The sequence below is a fragment of the Solea senegalensis genome, linkage group LG14 (assembly GCF_019176455.1).
Source record: "Solea senegalensis isolate Sse05_10M linkage group LG14, IFAPA_SoseM_1, whole genome shotgun sequence".
NCBI classification, from domain to species: Eukaryota; Metazoa; Chordata; class Actinopteri; order Pleuronectiformes; family Soleidae; genus Solea; species Solea senegalensis.
The window spans coordinates 16,128,413-16,151,339 of record NC_058034.1 but is presented as its reverse complement, the minus strand read 5'-3'; the positions used below and the strand labels follow the sequence as shown (position 1 = coordinate 16,151,339).

The window sequence follows — 22,927 nt, the reverse complement described above, 5'->3', positions numbered from 1 at the left end:
TGTGAAAAGATGGGAACCACTGATCTAAAAGATTCAATTATAAACAGTAAGATACAGATTCTAGTGAATTTATATAATCCCAGAGGATGACATACAATTCTCAAATGCTCAAATACTCACTTTCCTGCTGACATGGTTTGTATTATAATACTCAGAAAACAACTAGCAGCACAACAGCCTACTAACACCCTAATCAATAAATTACTTTTTTATTCAAAACATACAACACATTATTGATTTACTTGCAGTAGGATACTTTTGCCTGGAAGCAGTTGCAAACCAACAGTCCATCACGTAAAAATAATAATAATAATAATATTATGCACAATCATACAACAATGTTGTTTTCAGTGAGAATAAGATTATGGTTGCAGGGGAGCTGAAGACAATCCCAGCTGACACAGAGCAAACCATGGGAGTAAACCATGGAGAGGTTGCCAGTCCATCACAACCATTCACTCTCACATTCACACCTACAGCCAATTCAGAGTGTCCAGTTAATCTAATCCCTAATCTGCATGTTTTTGTGGACTGTAGGAGGAGACCAGAGTACTCAAAGAGAACCTGCGCACACACGAGGAACCGAACCAGTGACCCTTCTTGCTCTGGATTGTACCACTGTCACAATTTAACACTATAAAAACTAAAACACATAAAATTGAAACGATGAATCAACATGCTCGCTACAGTTTATAAAAGAAACATTGTATCCTTAACGAAGGTTAGATTTGCTGCAGGCCTGTTTAATTAGAGGCATACGACCGAATACTTGACTGTCAGTTTCCAGCCATGCGCTGACAAAGACGTTAAATTCCTATTATACCAGATTAGTTTTAGCAGTTAATAAACTACTGCCAACTAAGTTCATATCCATAAAACATCTTCCGTCCAAAAACATGACAGCACCCTGTGTAGTTTTAAACATACAAGTTTTCTCAAGTTAATGAGCTGGAAAGTCAGATGAACACACTTGGAGTGAAGTTCATCTGATAATAGATTTGCCAAAATGATGGTTGAAGCTGCTAAAGATTCATGTTTTGTCTCCCTGACAGAGCAAACACACACACACACACACACACACACACACGAGCTGCCATCTATTTAAGTCCATAATGAGCGTTCAGTCATTCAGCGTCAGCCGGTGGAACGACTGTGGCTGCCTGTGGTTCCTTTTTAAGCTCTGCTTATTTACCTAACCTCACACAGGCACACACACATGGGCGTACAGTGCGCGCACACACAATCACTTACACACACACACACACACACACACACACAGTTTACCCTGGCAGAATGGGAGACTGGCTGGGGTGGAGAGGTTTAGACAGCAAGGCAGCAGACTGATGAGGTGGAAACACAGTCTAACATCCATCTCCATAGCTGAGAAGTTTCATCATTCCAGGCAAATTGAGACTTATGAAGTAAGGATATGTTACAATCTCTGTGGTGTTGCTTGCTCCACTGTTAACGGCACCAGGAAACCTTTTTTTTCTTATAGATTGAGTGACTCTCTTAAGTAGCAATTTCAGACAGAATCAACCATGTGCTGGGTTGTTACATCTCCACATAATATCTCAGGAGGGTGACAGTAACGAGATGATAACTCTTCAAACTCCTAAAACAACTTAATTTGTAGTCAGGGAGTCATTATAAACCTTCTGATCCTCAAATTAGGACCAGGGATGAAAGGTGAAAGGGCCATGCGGCTGCGTTACCATGGCGGCAGTAGTCCATGGCGTGGCGTGGTCTTCGCTGGGATGGATGCCCACGTTCCAGCGGGACTGAAGCATGTAAATGATCGGCTCCACGCTGACGTTGAACTTTGACACCCACACCACCTTCACGTGACCTTCCGGATTCTCTACAAAGCTCATCTCCCTGCGAGGCTTCAGGGGAACACCTGAGGGGACGAAACAGGAAGCCATCTGAATATAATTCTTAGGAGAGTACGAATAATACGTGGTGTCACTGGATTTCTAAAGACGCCAAAGAACACGTGGTTGGATGGATGATTGGACGTGTATTGAGTTTATGTAAAAAAAAATATGTTCTTGATTTTGTGAGGTCACTGAACTCTGGACTAATATGAATGATGATGAAATCCTTTCTCCGACCCAAACGGGAACATGTCAATCAACTGCAGCGCTAACAAGCACACAAAATAATTGATATCACCTGTGTGGGTGCTGGGCTCTTAAGTCAATCAAAAAAAAAAGGTACATGAATGACTAGGTGACATTCAGTAAATTTAGATTTAAGACTGTAGTCGATCATTTTTAAATACCAACAAACGTCTATTCATTCATTGCACTGGATTAATTAGGGCTTTGTTTTACGTCAAGACAGACGGCGTCCACTAAACGCCTCTTGTCGCCGCCCTCTCCTGTGCTGCTGTTATATACACACAAATGCTCCCTCAGATGAACAAATAATGTAACTAGGGATGCAAGAGATCAGATATTTTGCCAATAGATCGGGAATGCTTAGGCTGATAACCAATATTGATATATATATGCATATACATATATTTTCCCCTGTGCCCTGTGAAATAATTGTAATTTTTTGAGCAGAATAAATAAATAAATGTAAAAAAAAATTATAGTTGTAGAGGGCACCAGCATAGAAGTCAAGGAGGGAGCCGCTTATTTAGCCTACTGTTGTAATAATAATAAATTTAATTTAAAAGCGCCTTTCATGTCACACAAGGACACTTTACAAACAGAATGAATTAAAATCACACAATTAGCTAAGCCAAGGTATAAGAAAAAAGAAAGAAAGAAAAAAACACATAAAATCGTAGTCATTTTGGCAGATGTTAATGTGTTTGCTGATATCCAATAACATATTTTAAAGCAAAAATATCTGTCACCAATACAGACATCGTGCCAATAATATCACACATCCCTAAATGTTACATCGTTTATGTTCATGAAGAACAAAGACAGGCAGAATAACAAGAAAAATCACCAAATGTTACATACTGTGGTTTCATGTGCATCAGAAAATAAATCTTGAGTCAAGTGCTGTTTGTTTATAATAAACATCTTCATAGATTGCGGGTTTAAGTTCTGATTTCACATGGAGCTGCATGGGACCTCAGGTAACACACAAGCAGGCAATAAAGTAAGGAACTTTTAAGGTTTATTAAAAAATCTGCACATTAAATACATTTAAACACCACTATATTTCTCAAGTGCCTCCAGCCCAACAGAATCAACAACTGTTTGCGGGCTATGATTTACAGCATATCAGTCAACACAGGGATAAACAAGCCATACAAAATAAATGATAACGATTTCTTCATCACGACTGTTGTCACATCATATTCTTTGATGATAATCTCAGTTTAAACGAGCCTTAAACCAACTCTGAAAGCATTTACCTTTGTATGGGTTGGCTGGGGCTTGGCAAGTATGTCCACAGCCATTGGAGCAGCACTTTCTGGGGGAGGGACAGTGCTGGTCTGAGGAGCAGCTCTCCACACAGGCTGCAGCGAAGCCGGTGGCTCGCTGTGGTGGTGGACAGTCGCCCTGACGAGACGACCTCAGAGAGGCAAGGAACTCCCTGCTCGTTACACACTCTGTCTGCTTCTGAGAGCAAGAGAGCGCACGGTAATTATTATTATTGTTATTGGTACAGTTCACACACAATGGAAATCATACATAATATAGAGACACACAATGTGCAGAACAACACAGCAGAGGTGACAGAGTTTCCTCATAAAACGCCTTTGAAGGCAGCCCTTGAGGTCTGGGATGTAAGCTGGTGAAAGTGTGTGTGTGTGTTTCTGTGCACATGGCTGCAAATGATCTAAATGTATACACAAACCTCAGCTGATAGATCTGAATTACCCTGTGTTCCTAACCAGCCAGCCAGTCAGCCATCCAGCCTGTAACATGCATCAGCTGCTGCGATGAAAAACTCTGAAAACCACAGCAACTGGCTCTGCAAATAATCATTTTGGGCCACACGCGCACACACATACTGTATATACATGCAAAACATACACAGAATTGTTGCACAATCTCATATGTGTGCAACACATTCAAAAGCCCACAAGCGTATTGCAGTGCACACAAATATGCAGCTATTCTTCTGACACATTGTTTATTCACTTCCATTCATTTTGACAGAAGGATCCTGAACCAGTTAATGTCTAACCCTCACTTTAACCTAACCACAATTCAAATCTTAGCTCTAAACGTCCTCACAAAACAGGTTCTGCCTCATTAGGACTGGATTTTGGTCTCTGTGAGGACTACTGGTCCTGACAAGGTGAGTGCTTATGCCTGGAAATGTGCTAAATAGGTGACAAATACAAGTAAACACACACACACACACTGACCCACATCTTACCTCACAGGACTTTGGAGACAGCACCTTCCTGGTTTCCCACAGCTCCCTGCATGGCTGAAGACACTACACAACAACACAAGCACAGTGTCTTACAATGTACACTTACACAAGTTTCATCACATGTGAACTAGTCAGTGAAAAAGAGGGATGGGAGTCGGTATCAGTCCGATACTGGTCAAAAACTCTGGATCGGATATCGGACAGATAAAAATGTAGAAAAATAATAAAAATAAATAAAAACCTGAAACTAACATTTTAGCTGAGTCATGTTTGGGCTGTTTTTGATTGACTTCTTTTTGGGAGAACACAGTTGGAGAATTGTGTCTTTGAAATGACTCGGCACAAATATGTTGCGAACAGCTGCACACGTTCATAAATGGTCTAAAACAGGGGTGCCAAACATACGGCAGAACTGGCCCACAGGAGCCTTTGTAGATCCACTGTGATCTATAAGTATTGCATGTGTAAATGGTAAATAAAGCATAATATTCTTGAAATTGCCCTTATTTTTCTCAGGAAATGACCGTTTGCGCATAATATGTTTTGTAAAACAATGGGCAAAATTAGGAGTTCTTGTTGTTTATAGGTTATTATGCTATTATTTTACTCTTCTGGCCCACTTGATATCAAATGTGGCCCATAAACTAAAATGAGTTTGACACCCCTGGTCTAAAATGACTGTATGTGGAAGATACTCAAGTTTTTGATATTGTATCAGACACAATAAAGTGGTATTGTCCCATCTCTAGTGAAAAACCACAGTCAGCATGTTTGTTTAATACATAGTTTAGTCTGAAGTCATTTCTTTCACGGGACAACATATACTGGAATGTTAACTGTAACTATTAGACTGCATATAACAATACGTTTACAAGTTGAAAGATATGTTGATGTCTTCCTCCATTAGTAGGTTTGTCTGTACGGAAATAGTTTAAAAAGTTAATTCTTCCTTTAAATGGCTGAGGTTTGCAAAAAAAAAGAAGAAAGAGTAAGAACTCATCTAAGTTACAACCTGTCACATGGTTTTAGCATTTACAACTCTCTGTGTTTAAGCAGGTAGAGAAAACGCGCTAAAGAAGAACAAAAAAAATAAAAAATCCACACTGCTCCAGCTCACACGCACATATTCATCTGGTTTGCCACCCCAGTGAACCGGTGAGTGATGGCTCTTACCAAATTAAAACCAGACAACGTATAAAAACTGCGGTTTCACCCCAAACCTCCTTCCCCTCCTCCCTCTGCCTGTCAGTCCGTCTGTCTCCCTCAGCTCCACAGTGGGTCTGGCTTCAATCACTCTCTCAATTTATTCCATCTCCCTGATTCCAGGGGAACAAACAGAATCAACAAAAAGCCATAAATACTTCATCTTTGCACAAATAAATGGCTACTGTTGGATGAAAACGTCGTCTCCACAACCTCAGGATTGTTTCAAATGGGTTCATCTGCGGACTGATGACTAAGTATTTTCACAGTGATAACAGGGCTTTTTTTAGGTCTTCAACAGCACTGTGTCGAAGACTATGTAAACTTTTCATTTTCATATATAAAACACAGGGCAAACACTACATGGGAACACTGGGATTCATAAAGCCCCAGCAAACCAAAGCCAACGAAGCCACATGTGCTTGGACATAAACTCTCGGTCTCAGCGTGGAGCCTGATCACTGTTTAATGTCGTGCAGTTGCTTCGTTTAATTTCAGTCATGGAAGAAGAAGTTTGCCTAAGTTTAGAGTGACACGCTGCCCAAAATCTATCTTCCGAGAACAAAACACTTGTCTCCTGCAGAGATGAAATGTGGCTGCAGAAAACCAAGGCTCGGTGAACAGATGTAAAGGATGAAGGAAGATATCTACGCACGTACATACCTGCGTTTTTGAGTACCTACTGTAATTTCTTCACACTGATGTCTTAACCTTCTATTATCATTTATATTGCCATAAAAACGTTTAAAGAATCGAATTATCGATGTAAAAACTTGAAAAAATAGGGCTGTCACACATTATTCATGATTAATAAAGGGTTGTTTTTTACTTTAAATCACATTTATCGTACACAGAGTACACTGAATGTAACGATGGTCAGTGACAGACTTTTTAAAACAGCTGACTATCTTTTTGTAGCGTATGCACCTAAAGACAACTGCAGATCAATCTGTTACTCAGGAGGTGAACTAACTAAATAAATAAATAGATAAGTAAAGCTGTAACAGTAACAGTAAGAGGTAACTCAGCACTTTAAAGTAATCAAATAAAGTGTGCAATTGTGAAATAATACAAAATTTAAATGTAATAAGATTTGTCATGGTTACCTATTGGAACTTTTGCCATATAGATAAAATGAATCACTTCAGTTTCTCAAATGACAGTTTTTTGAAACAGAAATTTGTCTGTCTAAGACTGTATGTTCCGCTGTAGGAATATTACAATATTTGCCCAAACCAACATTGTCTTTATGATCTGGAGCAAATATCACATGTACAGAGGGCACAATCACTGGGAGATGAAATGTGGTATAAAGAAAACGTGAATGTGGGATGACATGTCAGTTTATGTATAATATGTATAAGGTACATCAACACACTACCTGTCTTTGTATTGAGAATATGGAAACATAAAAAAAACCCCACACATCTGTGAAATGCTTTTGCCATATGAATGAATGGTGTTACTGCACTGTGTCCTGCACCTCAGCTATGTTTGATTTTTTTTGTTTTCCATTAATACTTCCATCCGAGCTGACCACAACCTTCAATCTCCAGGAAGTAACAAACTATCGAACTCTCACAGCCACTTCTACAGATCTGTGTCGTCCAAAAAAGACATCGTTTTGAGAGAGGGAGGGAGAGAGAGAGAGAGGTGATGCGTCTCTCTCTCTCTCCCTCCCTCTCTCGCATCACCTCTTAGTTGTTTTCCCCTTCTCTCCACTGCTTGTTAATGACGCATTCCTTAAGGAGTCTGGATATGAGGAGACACAGAGATAGTCCAATACAAGCACACACACACACACACACACACAGCATTGCGCTATTGTAACCAGATCCTTAAGTGCGATATGTTTTTGGAGGAGCTCTCATGGGTCTCATCACTCTACCACATGCTGGGCTGAGCTTAAGGTTGTCAAAATTCCCCCCCAAAACACCTTTCACCAACCAAGTGCCTTTCTCTACACGCTGCACCGTCTGTTCTCACTCCTTTTCTTCTGTACTCCCACTTTGATCTGTTACAGACACGTTTCATTTTTCATTCCTGTCCTCTCGTCCTTCGCTTCCCTCCCCTCCCCGACCCCATCCCTCTCTGTGGTCGGCAGGTATTTTGGTTTCCCCTCATCTGTTTGCTGCCTTCCTCTGCCTCCTCCACAGCTTCCTTCAATTCTATCGTTTGACGGTCTCACGTCTTCTCCTTCCTCCCCAGCTCTCCTAAGCTTCTCCTCCTCCTCCTCCTCCTCCTCCTCCTCTGTTGGGTGGTCACAGAGTCTGGAAGGTGAAGTTTACATGTGGCACTCCTTACGTACTCTCTGATATTTGTCTGTCATTGTACTGTAGGTGTGTAAACAGATGTTTTCCATGAAGTCGATGTTTTACATGCTGCAGGATATTTTTACAGACGAGGAGTGGCTTAAGACAAATTTCCACCACAGTGGGCACGGTGGGAAGTTCCTACGAAAGTCCTTATTAGGAACACCTGTACACCTTCTATCTCATGCAATTATCCAATCAGCCAATCATGGGGGAGCAGAGGAAGACATAAAGGTCTGCAGTCTTGGGAACCTAAGTTATGTTCACATCAGAATTAGATACAAATGAGATTTAGTGGTGGCTCTTCAGATGGAAATACCTTGAAATCAGAGGCCAGACAGAGTGGGATTCCATATTCAATTTGCCCCCGAATGGAAACACAAAATATTCCAAATATTTGAAATATTACATTGACGTTTTTACCCTGTTTGGCAAACACATTAAAAGTAAACATGAATAAGTACAATGGAAACAGATTTGGGGAATAAAGGATGACGTCTAGACATAAACGTCACTCCGACTTCTGCATTTCACTGCACTGGAAAAAGAAACAGCATGTGAGAGCTGATGTGTGGACTGATGAGGAAACCGCAGCATTCCTCCACTCAGTGCAAAAAGAAAATATTACTGCAATAATAGATGGGAAACAGCAACAAAACACTTTATCATCACACACCTTTTGAACGTGCTTGGCACTCTTCATTTATGTCATCAGGTTGCACCTTCTTATCCTCCTGAAGTGATCCAGGCTTTAGTCTGAGCTACTGTGAAACTCTGAAAACTCACTCTGAATATTCGCTTAACAGCAGTGGATAGGAACTCATATGAATGTGCATTTTATACCAATTATATTCAAATTCTGCTAAAATGTGTGACATCCACCGGCAATACACACATTGGCTTAAAGGTCCAGTGTGTAACCTTTTGGAGTTACTGGCCAAAATTTAAAATACCACTCACAAAAACAAAGCCTTTCGGTGTCAAACTGGTGGCCCATGGGCCAAATGTGGCCCATCACTTTGTTATCACGTTATCATGAAAAAATGGCCCACAGCCTCCTCTTTCTTTAAATGGTGATAAGATAAAGACAGAATTGAATTCTATTTTATTAATAGTAATAATAGAAATTAATTTCATTTACTGTAATACTGTAATTATCACAGTATTAAATGTATTACATTCTACATCAAATGACATACATGTAGTATATGATTGCTTGATGTTAATTACAGTTGTCTACATTATTATGTACTTAAATTTAGATTAATTTCTCAGTTTTTTCTCAGTGAAATATCAGCATGGATCACTTTATTGTGATACCATGATGGAATATCATTTTAGAGTTTTTAGATCATATTGCCCACCTGCTAGTGAATAGTTGTATTTTAACACTTTTTTTCTCTAGACCGGCCCCCTCTTGACTAGACTCGACCCTCATTAGCCCCCAGGTCATTTGAGTTTGACACTCCTACCTTATATGCACTTTAGGCATTTGCTTTGCTTTACTGTACAAATAGTTTGTTACTATACTTAAGTCGAAAATTCACATATTGGTACTTTATATTTCTAGCTACTTTTACTCCTCTACATTTTCCTCTAACTATCTTTGTAACTCGTTACTACCAAATAAAATCAGAAGAAGAAGAGTTGGTAATGGTCTGTATTTATATAGAGCTTTTCTAGTCTTGATGAGATGCTTTAAACTACAGTTTTGCCATTCACACGCTGCAACATATGGCTGAGTGTCTTGCTCAAGCACACATATAGAGCCAGGAATTGAACCCACAACCTTCCAGTTGAAAGACAACTCGCCCTACCACTGAGCTACCATGGCTCAATCCTAACTCCTCACTTTTTTAAACTTTTACTTCTGAAACTTTTTTTAAGTTAATGCAAAAACTTTAAAACTTAACTGTATTTGTTTTACTACTTACTTACTTTCTGCAGTAAAGCAGTGAAAGGACAGAAAACAGGAATGTGGGCACTGTCACAAATGGATATGAGGTGAAAACACTTGATATGCATGTGGTACATACCTTACACTCTCAAATATCACGTGTAGGCTGTAAATCATATACATGCAGTGTGTTTGTGTAAGAGGAGCTGAAAGATGAGCAGACACTTTTGGCCTTGAAGGTGACACGATGAGTTATGTGTCGGCGGGAGAGAGTGCAGCAGACACAGCAGAGGTCAGAGATATTACTGTTTAATACAGCAGCGCAGTGCAACAACTAAAGGCGAGATTAATGAGTTTGTGTCTACATGTGTGCACATTTGGCACAGGAGCTCATCAGATACCTGTATAATAATTAATCACACACACACACACTTGGTCTCTCAGCCCTCCTCTGGCCTCTCCTGCTGTTTTATGGCCTCACCTGCCACGATGGAGGGATGACAGCTACACTCAGCGAGAGGGAGGGGAGGAAATGGAAGAGGGAGGGAAGGAGAGATGCAGTTTCGGAGTGGATGGCGGGGGGATATAAGTGAGTGTCAGTTGAAAAGGAGAGAGGAGATGAAAGATAAACAGTGAAACAGGTCCAGAGGAAAAGGGAGAGAGACAAAGCGAGACAGCTACACACCAGATGTGCCCACTCTCACTACACGCTCACTTGTTCACTGGGCGAAGTGTAAAACACTATTTATGCTAAATTATGCATCCAGCTTGTCATCACCTCTTTAGAGTTTATTTTATTATTTCTGCATGTGTATGGTTTACAGCCACATGAGTCACATGAGGTTTGGTGGCAGTGCAGTGCCAGTGCTAACTACATTTACATGATTTTTTTGTAAATCATATTTCAAACAGCGTTGACATTTATGGTTTGTCCATCTGTTCCGTGCCATATCTAAGAAATACCTTGAGGGAAAAAATAGTTTACAGAGATGTAACTGATTAGATTCGAGCAGTGAACTCAAAAGTTGGATGTCACTGTTACCTCAGCAAACAATCCTCTTGAAAGTAATATCTTTGGACCGCCTCGACTTTGGCACAATTGTTCACTTGGACACAAAAGGAATTGACTTTGGTGGTCGAACGTTTAAGGTCATGGTCACAGTTTTTGCCCGTGTAAATGGAAAAGGGCAGGAGAGGGTCCAGTGAATCCCTACAAAGTTTTCACTTGGACTCGTCACTGATCACACATTTGAAATAATATCTAAGTAAGTCATATTTATGTTTCACTGGTAACAGCGCGTCTTCAGAGAACACCCCCCTTGTTTTCATTATTTTGCATTAGCCCAACCCACACAGGGTGAGTGACTCGTCCCGCAGGTAAACCCGGAGCCCGGCCCCGCAGACGTACTTAGCTCCGTGTGTGGAGCTTCAGGACACATTTAAACACAGAACGCTCTTGGCATGGCTGGTTTTTGGGGTATAATTAACAAACGGAGGCTGTTGAAAGTCAAAAGGTGGCGCTGGTTTATGAAATAATGTTGTTTTAGCAGCTCGCCTCAGGATGAGCTAGCGTGGTGCTAACGGCTAGCTCACGCTCGCTGTGCGGCTTCGTAGCCTCTGATTTCAGAGGTTAAAGAAAAATGTTTAACCTCTGAAATAGCAGTAGCACACACACACACACTGTTGTTGTGATCATGTGGGCTTTACATGCATCCAACAGGCAGAGCTTTCTGCTTTTGTCCCCACTTTTTTCTGAAATCACTAGCCTGTTGTAGTCTTAATGGAGACCAAAACCTGGTCAGAAACTCATTTTGTGGATTTGATTAAGTTTAGGTCTTAAGATTTAAATTGTGGTTAAAACTTTGTGATTAAAACTCATGATGATCATGTTGGTTAGAAACACTTTAAGCAGAAACTAAGAATAACTAATGATTTAATGACTGGACTACACATGTATTGATGTCACAGTTCCACATAAAGCTGTTTTATTCACTGCATTTCATGAAATAGTAGCATTTGAGACCAAAATGACTTTCCTCAGCAACGTTAAAGAAAGTGATTGTGTATTAGTATCCTACAGTACAGCATGTGTCCATAATATAGTGAGACAGCTGCATTTATAAATGTCAAATGAGATTTTACAGAACATTTCACCGGATATACTTGCTCTACATTTTTAATATCTACACAAACACACACACACACACACACACCATTTCAGGCTTTGTAGTACTTAAATGAAAAGTAGCGGAACAAATTCCTAAAATCCCTTTGAAAAGCATGTGAGACTTTTGCCAGACCTTTGGAAAAACATTTAAAAACAACCAAACCAAACTTCAGCTGGCAGCAAGTGGGTGGAGAAAAAAGAAAGGCTGCAGGACAGAGTGAAGAGGAAAAGAAAGAGGGATGAGCAGGAGGACTCGAAAAGACAAATGCATCAGTATAGTTCACCTCTCAAACCAAATGTGCCTCTTAAGCCCTCAAACTGCATCGTGACACATCACAATATTGTTGAGAGCCTCTGACCGTATCAAATGACAGGCAAAAACTATTGTTTTGTTTCATAAACAATGAAGCAGAGAGGAGGGAAGTGGGACCATCGTCCCATGTGTACCCATCATCCTTTGCACTCTTATTGATGCTTATTGAAGCCATGACCAGCTCTTGACAAAGAGACAAAAGCTTAAGTTACAGTAGACAGAGGCTCAGACAAATAAGACCAATGCATCTCAATTTAAAATGGTGAATTTTAGAGCTATATTACTATCACCGGAGCAGAAATATACATCCATCCATCTTCTACCACTTTATCCTCCACATGAGGGTCACGGGGGGAGCTGTGCCAATCTCAGCTGACATAGGGCGAAAGGCGAGGTACAGGGCAACACATAGAGACACACAACCACCCACTCTTACACTCACAGTCAGTTTAGAGTGTCCAATTTACCTAATCCCCATATTGCATGTGGGAAGAACAACAGCAGAAAGGCCCTTGTTCTGACCGGGTCGCAAACCCTGGTGTGAAGCAGAAATCTGGTACCATGGAAATGCAATTAGACAATTACATCTCTACAAAATGATACTGGAAAGCCTCTGATCTGATGGTCCAATATGCCAATAAAAGATAAATATGCTGTAGCAGGTGGCTACTGAAATACTTCAACTACTGTACATAAGGGTCAATATCAAAAAGACGATTCCAAAACCTGGTTCATGCCTTCAAAGGCCTTGAGCATCAGCATGTATTTCTGACAATACAATGTTATTATTAGATATTATATCAAGCAACTGGACATGTTTGAACAGCAGAGTGATAGGAGATGAGTGTGGGAAAAGTAAGCAGACTCAAACATGAAGCCAGTAGAAGATATAAAGGCTCACACAGGCGAGAAAGCTGCTGGATGCAGCTGTTGTGCTGCGCTGTGCAAATTAACAACTGAGAAAATAAGATCAAGAGAGAGGGTGAGGAGGAAGATTCGTACTGGCACACAGGGGATCAAGATAGGATGTCTGATATTTAAACGTGTCGCCAACAGATCCCTCTATTTTACCATTTCCTTCTGTATTTTGACTGGATGATTACCACTGTGGTTTTACTTCCAACCAACACTGGAGAGAGACTTTTCAGGTAACCAGGAACTCTAGAGGGGCGGGGCTGTGTGCTGAGGAACACTGATTGGTGGAACACATTTTGGCAGCTGTTTAAGCCAGTGTGGCTGCAACCCACCTTTAAAAGAAGAAGACGAAGAAAGAAGAACTTATTCATTTCAACAATATGGAGCAAGAGAAAAGGATGTAAGACAAGTGTGTTTTGAGCGTGTTTGCTGAGGAAGCGGTTCAGAGGGACTTCAGGCCGACCGAGTTTTGTTTTCAAGAACTTTGAGGTGCGGTGGAAAAGCAAACCGCACAGATTATATGGAATTCTTATCCCCAGGTAAATAAGTTCCAGGCAATAAAAGTTCCTGGAAAAGTTGGTGGAAAAGGGGCTATAGTTTTCCAGTTTGAGGCCAACCAGGAAGTAAGAGTAAGTAGCCACTAGGGGGTGACTCTCTGCTGGTTGAAAAAATAACTCAGTTTGAATGGAAAAGGGAAAATGAGCCTACTTCTCACGTAATTTAGTCAGTAGTTTCAGGTTTGCTTCAAAAGCACAATGTAAATTTAGCAAATTATGTTCACATTTTGGAGGAGTATAGACAATAAAGCACTTGGTTATCATTCAATAGGTGCCTGGTTGAATTTTCGGGTTGTAAAACCTGGCAAAACTGCACCTCTGGAGGCTTCAAAGTGTGGGTCAGGAGTCTTATGGCTGACGTCATGACCAGTTGCCACTTGGTCTGGCCTTACACTTAGGGATCGCACTTGGACATCTCTCTGTGTATATAAAGTAAACCACCGACCAAGAGTATGATGGAAGGACCACATATCCCACCAAGCCTGGGAACACTTTGGGAAACCCCACCATGAGATGGAGTACACGGCCAGGACATAAGGCCAAACGTCGATGTGTACCACCACAACCCATATGAGTGATGGAAAACTGGAAAATTAAAATAATATTGAATCATTTTTATACAGCTATTTGGAGTATTAGGGAAGGGGCAGGGTAGAAGTGCAATTATCTCTCCAAGTCGCACTCTTACTCATAGCATGGTGTGAAATAAACCGAGCAAAATCCAAGAACACAGAACAACTCCCAGCTTCTACTGAATAACTATAAACGAGGAAGATAGAAAGAGGAGGAGTTAATAGGGATTTCATCACAGACTTGCACCATGGTTCTGCGTCAGAACTGTTTGTTCCACTGCCTCGGACACCTGGTACACATTACGCTATGTATACGTCTACACGTTTGTGTGTCTGCGAGAGTGTGCGAGTGAAGGGGAAAAGATAAAAGAAGGAGGAGATGGACAGATGGAGGAATTGAGTGAGGGCTGTTGTGGGGTTTTAGTGAACTCCCACGTGTGTTTCCATGAGCAAGAGTCCACTGATGATGTGACACAAACCATATGAGATGGGGCCACATCTGCTTGGTGTGTGTGTGTGTGTGTGTGTGTCTTCAGCAGAGAAAGAGAGTAAGAGAGAGAGACCACGGGCCCTGATGTAACAAAGGAACTGATAAAGCACCACAGATGATGAGACATGTCTGCCTGCCTGCCTTTATCTGTTGTCTCATCTCTTCCGCCCCCCCTTGCATCTTATCCTTAACTGTGCTTTAAAAGGAAATTTCAAAATACCCGAATACCTTGCTCCACTTTCAATATTGTGTTTCCAATTTCCTTTTCTACATGAATCATTGCACATTTAAAGCCCTCCACGTGAAACAGAAGACATGGGAAAACTGCTTTTATTCTTTAGTTTCACATTTTTCGCATGTGTGGGTGTGTGACTGTGTTTTACACAGTAGAACAACTCGACGCAAGATATACCAACAACAGCGCTGCATCAAGTTTGCATGAAGACATAAAAAGGAGTCGAGGGAAAATTAATACGAGTCCCCAAATTAATCTGTAGAAAGTTACACAGTGTGTTTCACTGCCAAGAGGCTTTATGAGATTCTGCACTGGAATGCAGACAGAAACCGAGTCACATTCTCTTCGATGTGCCTAACTAATCGCCCTAAAACTGGGTTTAGAAACATTAGAAAAATGTAGCTCCCCAGGGGAAAAAGTCTAAAATTCACACTGAGCAGAGGAGATCAGCTGCTAACAAGTCAGGGTTCTCCCTTTTTACCTACTTCCCTCTGACTCTGACATGTTGTTTTCCTTCTGTGGAGAATAGTTATGGATATCAAACGTCACAAGCTGAAGCTTGTCCACTGTATCAATAATAAATAATAATAATAATACTCATTTTGACAAAGGTTGGCATTGAAAGTCTAAACAGGCTTGTTAATGTTTCTGCTTTTCAGACCAGCGGGAGTTTAAGTTTGTGTTATATAAACAGAGCAAAGGAACATGTTTGGCTTCTGTTTGTGTCTCTAACAGCATCAGAGAGAGCGAGAGAGAGTCTGTCTCGCTGGTTTTACTATGACATGTTTTTATATTCTGTCATGTACCACTAAACCAAATATGCTACTGGAACAGTGGCAGCATAGGACAGATTCAAACAAAATAAAGTCTTATTTTTCTTATAAATTCTGCTTCATACTGAGAATGAATCTGCACACTTTTTACCTAAGGGTATCCCATAATGTTTTGCTTCCTTAATCTTTTCTGACCATTTATTCTGGAGCTGCAACTAACGATTATTTTCATAATCGATTAATCGAGTAATCATTTTGTCCATAAAGTGCCTAGCTGTTGTCCACCAACCAAAATGATTCAGTTTTAATGATTTCTTTGTTATATGGAGCAAAGAAATGAAGAAAATATTCACATTTAAGAAGCCAAAACTATAGCTAACTAACTAGAAACTATCTTGCTTTAATCATGAAAAAATCTTTAAACCAATGAATAGATTATCAAAATAGTTGAGCATTAATTTACTTATCGCTTAATAATCCATTCATCCAGCTCTAATGTATTCATTTAGGTCCATTTATTATCGTTTTCACAGTGTATGTTTAATGATATTAAACCTGATGTCATTTCTATTGTCCCGCAGACCAACGATTGTCATAATGAGGAGTAATTAGAATAGAGTATATATAATAAGCTGTATAGGCTGTATAATGCTACCCAGGTGCATCAGAAAAACGGCTCGCTAAGCATCCTGTTAACAAATACACTCACCTTGGGAGCATTAAACAGCGCTGGACTCCGCTGTAACATTCATTACTTTGATTAATATTTGTAAAATTGGCACCCGCATGTACTTCTGTGTCAGAATTTATTTCTCTTGGCCTGTTCTCGTGACGTTTACAAATTGGACTGTATCCACTTTTAACCCACTGTAAAAAGGTACGAATTAATAACTCTGCAACTTAAACAAGCATGAAGAGTCAGTGAGCACGCCTGTGCAGCATCAGGGCTGCCTGAGAGGAAAAGTGCAGTTCACGCACAGCAGCGTCAGCCCCAACCGGCCAGTTTCTGAGAGTGTTTGTTAAAACCTTGGTTTCAGTATCGTGCCCACATTGGTATTCACACATGTACAGCAGCAGGACACAAAGCCAAGGTAGTAAAGTTTAGACACGGTATTAAACGAGAAAATGTTTTCCCTTCTCACTCTAACGCTGATCTGAATATTAAAAATAGACACCAAGGAAAGGAGAGAAGGAAGAAAAACAAGAAAAGACAGTTTGATGTTTTGCCCAGTGTGGTATCCCCCGCTATGGTCTGGTGGAGGGGAGTTTTGAGGGGAGTTGTTTACATTAACCTTTACTGACCCTATTATACACACACACTAACACACACACAGACGAAATACGCAAAAAAAAAAAAGCACTCCTGTTTCTACCTTTTCTTTTATCCGACTGTCAAATGCATTTGTTGCAATGCATGGAGATGCTGCGAAAAGTGAAATATGACACAGGTGTGCTTCAGCTGCGTCCAGGCTTTTAAAATGGGTCTGAACCTGAACAGAGTTCAGATGACACATCCGCATGACACAAGACTGCATCTTTCAAGAAGCCATTAATAATGAAAGAAGTAAACTCGGTGAGTAAAGGGTCACACAGTTGTGGACCAGTTCTTATTTAGTCCACATGAGTGTTTCTCACTCAATTTAGAGTGTCAAATTTACCTAATCCCCATATTGCAGGTTTTTGGACTGTGGGAGGAAACCGGAGAACCCGGGACTTCTTGCTGCAAAGGCAAGAGTGCTCACCACTACACCAACCGTGTGGCCCTAGGGTGATCGGAATCTATTTAATTGAATATACAGTAAGAATCAGTATTTGCCTGCTGCTGAATAAGGACTAAGTGATAGTTCACATAAACACAGGGATACACATACACACACACACTCATGCACTGGAGCAAATTTGGATTTTGGAAGGATGGATAAATATGTGGGGGCAGATAAAACCACAATATTTGCCATGACACGAGCAAAGGTTAAAAGATTCCACAGACTCTCTCTCTCTCTGCTATTTTCAGACTTGAACTCTCAGTCATGTGTCGACATCCTCTGGAGTTTGTCGCAGCGGGGGACATCGTCTGTGTTTACGACAGCAGGAGAATCTCCCGAGGATCCAGGTGAAGGGGTGGCGCTTAGTAAGAGCGTTCAGGAAACAGGGCGACTTGCCACTTCACTCACTGTGCATTACCTGCAGTTTCTCCTGCTGCATTCACTCGTTGACCAGAGATTATACAGAGAGCTGACTGGACAATCCCTGCAGTGACTAATACTGATGTTTTTAAAACACTATTATATGTTACTATAGTACTACTGTACTCTTCATCAAGCACGTTGGCTCTAACTCCTGTCAACATATATATATGTATATATACACACATAAATATATATATATTTATGTGTTTATGTATATATACACACACACATATATACATATATGTATTTATATATACACACATAAATATACATATATATTTATGTGTGTATGTATACATATACACACACATATATACATATATGTATATATATGTACACACACATATATATACATGTGCGTTTGTTTGCATGTGTGAGCATAAACATGTCCACTTGAATTGGACATTTGTGTTAATACTTGAGGACACAAGGTCAACTATTTATTTTTCAAGTCAAGTCTTTCCAGAGTTCAGCCCTGTCTTTTGGGCAAGACATTAAATGCCTCATTCACAGAGCGCTACAGTCTTTGTCACTGCCGTGCATCGTGCCGCAAATGAGCTTAAACAGGACGGAGTAACAGGCAAATGATTCGCCTACCATTTCACCCCAAGTACTTGGCAGGACATGCATGGGGGTGCTGGTTTGGAACGTGCACAAGCACTCAGAAATGTCACCCCCGTGTCTCTCCTCCACAGAGTGAGGAGTGGTGAGGACGTGGCACGGTTACAAAAACAGGGTTTAATTGACATTTAGGGGAATTAATGTAAGTCAGCACAATGTCACAAAGCACAGGTTTAGTTTTTGGTGTGTGTGTGTGTGTGTGTGTGTGTGTGTGGTTGGTTGCATTTACCTGAGCGCAGCGTCTGTTGTTTTCACACCAAACCAGAACTTGGTCACTCTGGAAGAGACAGAGAACATTAAAAGATTAAAACAAACAAAGAGAGAAAGAGAGAGAAATAAATCTTTCACAGACAAATCCCACATCGTTTGAAGTCTGTGTTGACAGTAACCTGCACATAGACAGAAAGCAAAATACTGTTAATTAAAGGTCACTGACCAAATTACATAACCGGAGGAAACCTGTGAAGCAGACAGACACACAGTCAACTTTTCTATTATTTACATAATTATCCTCTGGGTGAAACGTGAGTGAGTGAGTGCACTGTGTTTGTGGCTGCCAGAGCAGACAGACTACGTCACTTGGAGAACTGTATGTTTGTGTGTGTACAGTATGTGTGTGTATGTGTGTTACTGCCACCGGTAAACATGAGTATTATAACCACTGTGACAGGAGGGAGAGACGTCATCACACACACAGGACCACAGCAAAAGAAAGTTCAAGTGACCAAACAACCAACCGTCCCTTTTCTCCGGATTTTAAAACTCTTTAAAACTAAATCTGTATGAATGGGGTTGATAATAAACAGAGCGGGTGAAACAGACCTGTGGCAGATTTTGAGGCATTTAATCAGTAATAGATAATTGTAATTGAAAAATCTAAATCACCTTTCCTTTGCCCCTGTCCCTGTCCCTGAGGCCCTTGCTCTGCTTTTACATGCACAGTTTCTGTGGGATTTAGTGGTTAAAAATGGAAGCTGGATGTCATGTGAGTACTCTACAGTTGAACTGGTAGTGTGGCAACAGAGCTGCTTATCCCTCTGAAACACTTTGTTATCATCAGTACAATCATGATGCCAGCATCCAACATCAAAACAACTATTAAACAAGCAGTGGGTGTGCAGTTGTGTGTCTGTTGTCATGTGTGTGACTGCTCTTAAGGGAGTGTGTGAGCCTCCTGTGTGTGTGTGTGGGATAAGCCTTCTTAACGACTCCTGCTAAACCCTCTCCTGAGTGAGCTGTATTTAGCCTGAACCTGGTTCATCTCTTTCCACAGCACAGACACACACACACACACACACACAGACACACAGACACACACACACACACACACACACACACACACACACACAGACACTTTACAGAGCTTCTCCTCTTTTAAGTTTGCCTTTGTGCTTCTTGAGCGGAGCAGGTTAAGGGGTTAGAGTGCAGCGGTTAAAGGTGAGAGATTAGGGATTAAAGGGTTTTCACAGTACAGGAGACGTAGATTTGTCTCTCATGACAGATACAAATTGACCGATTCAACGAACTGTAAAATACCTGTCATTAATATGGAGTTTAGTGAAATAAAGCGTTTATAATCACTGGGAAGCCAGGACATACTTTTAAAGCTCAAGCTGGTTACATGGTTATTACAAATAATTGAATTGCAGTTGTTTGGGGTGCTAACATACATTACTGTAAGCACCGAGCTGTGCGTGGCCCTTGCTGAACCCATCAGCGGGGACACATTTACCCACTTAACAAAAGACTCCCATAGGGCAATGCAATATAGACCAAAAATAGAATCATATCTCTGTATATTTAAGCATAAAAGTCAGAAATCTAACTTTTACTTTTAATGTGACTTTGGTCAGATTTACTTTAGTGATAAAGAGTTTCCAGTAGTGCACAAGTTCCTGCCAGCTAGAAACACCAATAATAATTATTTCTTTCTGTTTTAATCAGTTTTTTCCCTGCATCTACAAGAGAGAACATCTGTCTTACAGTGGTTCTCAGTGCAAGGAGCCAGCTTTGAGTGCACACAGCCAGTGAGAATACAGTATTATGTGCAAATGGCTCCAGGTTCCCTACAAATCTGTAGACTTCCCTCGTTCCTCTCACACTCCTGCTCCACTCCATGTCCACGGCAACAGCTACTGACTATTGCTTTGGTTGTCCTGCTGTTAGAAGCAACAGAGAAGTGGTCAACTTTCCGAGAAGCAACAGGAGCGCGATCAAAATCAGGATTTGGTCCCGAACGCAGGCTTCAACAGAGTTGACAGCTGTTAAAAATAAATTTGGTCTGTGAAATTATTCTTGGACACAAACTAGGTGGAAGTAAAAGGATATTGCTTGTCTGTGTACACAGTATGTAGTACGCCTTGAAGACTAAATGAGTATCGATGGGGTGGACACCATTGTCTTAACAGTAATCTGTCCATCCGTCCATCAATCTATCTTCTACCGCTTATCTGAGGTCAGGTCGCTGGGACAGCAGCTTGAGCAGAGAAGCCCAGACTTCTCTCACCCCGGCGACTTTCTCCAGCTTTTCTGGGGGGAATTCTGAGAGCTGAGAGACATAATCCCTCCAGTGAGTCCTGGGTCTTCCCTGTTCCTCCCAGTTGGACGGACGTGCCTGGAACACCTCACCAGGGAGCCGTCCAGGAGTCATCCTAACCAGATGCCTGAGCCACTTCATCTGGCTCCTCCTCATCGATCCCGGACGACCGAGCTTCTCACCGTTTCTGAGGAAGAGCCTAGACACCATTTCCGCTGCTTGTCTCCGCAATCTTGTTCTTTCAGTCACTACCCACAGCTCGTGACCACAGGTGAGGGTAGGAACGTAGATCGACCGGTAAATCCAGAGCTCCGCCTCATTGGCTCAGCTCCTTCTTCATCTTGACAGACCGATGCAGAGCCCGCATTACTGCGCACGTGGCACTGACCTGAGACCCCGGGTTACCTGAACTCGTCCACTTGGCAGGATCTCATTCCTGAGCCAGAAAGGGCACTTCACCCTTTTCTAACAGAAAAAGTATTGAGCAAGAGAAGAGAAAGAAAGAAAGAATGCAGCATAGGATGAAAGTAAGGGTTAAACCACTGAGGAATAGATTAGTAAAAAGTCTGTGGGGGGTTGGGGAATAAAGAGAGGAATAGCCGAGAGGAGATCATCTTTTCTCTCTTTCCTTCTGTCTTTAAAAAAACATATCAACTTAATAAAAACTGAAGCCTTCAGGTCTGTGGTGATTATATACAGATATTACAGCAGGTATTGTGCTTTTTCTCCACGATAGATGTTCTGTTTACACTCGAATGCGTCGCGTTGTTCTGTGGACTGACACATTTCTGCGTTCCGCGCCACATACCGTAGCTGCTTCCCGATAATCAGTGGAAAACATTTGAAACCAGAGGCAGTAATGCAGTCTCTGCAAGAAACAAATAAATGGGGGATCCACCAGCGAACACAGCGCTCCATAGAGCTGACTGCTAATGCTTGAACACTGCACAGGGCACATTCAGTTTGGAGCGAATGAGGCAAATTCCTTCCTATGACACTCAGTTTGTGATGTTCAGTGAATTCCTGAAGTTATTTTACAAGTTATTACTTATACTACCTTTGGCTTCTGCAAGAATTCCCTCATATTTCCCAAGAAAGTGTTTCCAACGTTGCCTGATGAATGTACTTGGCTTTTCAGGTGGGATGGGTTTTATATGTAGAGTTACAGGCATAATGAAAAGGGTATGTTGCATTGTCATCCAGTCTATTGAGTTTATATGAAGTAGAAAACTATGTTTTTGCTGCTTTTCTTTTTTACTGTAATGTATCCGTGTATGATTGTTAAACAGTAAACAGCTGTGATGTTTCAGGCAAATAGAAAAGTCGGGTTATCGCTGACTCTATTTGCTTGACATCTTAATGTGGCTAAAGATATACTGTATATCCTTGCTTCTTTTTGTGTGTGTGTGTGGGATTGATTCCCGTTAGGCGAGGTCACTCTCTAAACCCATTACTGCCTCTAGGTGAGTGATATGACACCGAAATCACATCCACATTAATCATAATCAAATCTAAATTGCAGCCTTGATTATATCCAGTAAATTATGTGCAAAGCATCCAAGGCATCAAGACAAGAATGTTTGGATTTTTGACAGTATTGGCAGCAGGGCTCCACTTTGTTCTGCTTCTGGATGCTTGATCAGAGTGGGTCAAATGTTTGTCCAGAAGGCTGGTTTATTCAGCCGAGCACCACGTGCCAGGAAGAAATAGGAGAAAAAGGAGAAATAGACAAATAAAAGCTGGAAGGAGAGTACATGCGCACTTTGAATTCCCTCTTCCTCTTCCTGCTTC

At 41.1% G+C, this 22,927-nt stretch overlaps 1 protein-coding gene across 2 annotated transcripts in view; it reads right to left on the bottom strand.

The window, feature by feature from the left end:
- Positions 1-22,927, bottom strand: part of anos1b (anosmin 1b) — a 50,133-nt gene that overhangs the window by 18,314 nt on the left and 8,892 nt on the right. The window contains exons 2-5 of one of the 2 annotated variants that reach the window (XM_044043245.1): positions 18,830-18,877; positions 4,357-4,419; positions 3,383-3,590; positions 1,716-1,900 (exon numbers count right to left, since the gene is read on the bottom strand). In XM_044043245.1, the coding sequence (XP_043899180.1) occupies positions 1,716-1,900; positions 3,383-3,590; positions 4,357-4,419; positions 18,830-18,877 (504 nt within the window). The remainder of the gene's footprint in view (positions 1-1,715; positions 1,901-3,382; positions 3,591-4,356; positions 4,420-18,829; positions 18,878-22,927) is intronic. The other variant, XM_044043246.1, reaches the window with a different exon arrangement.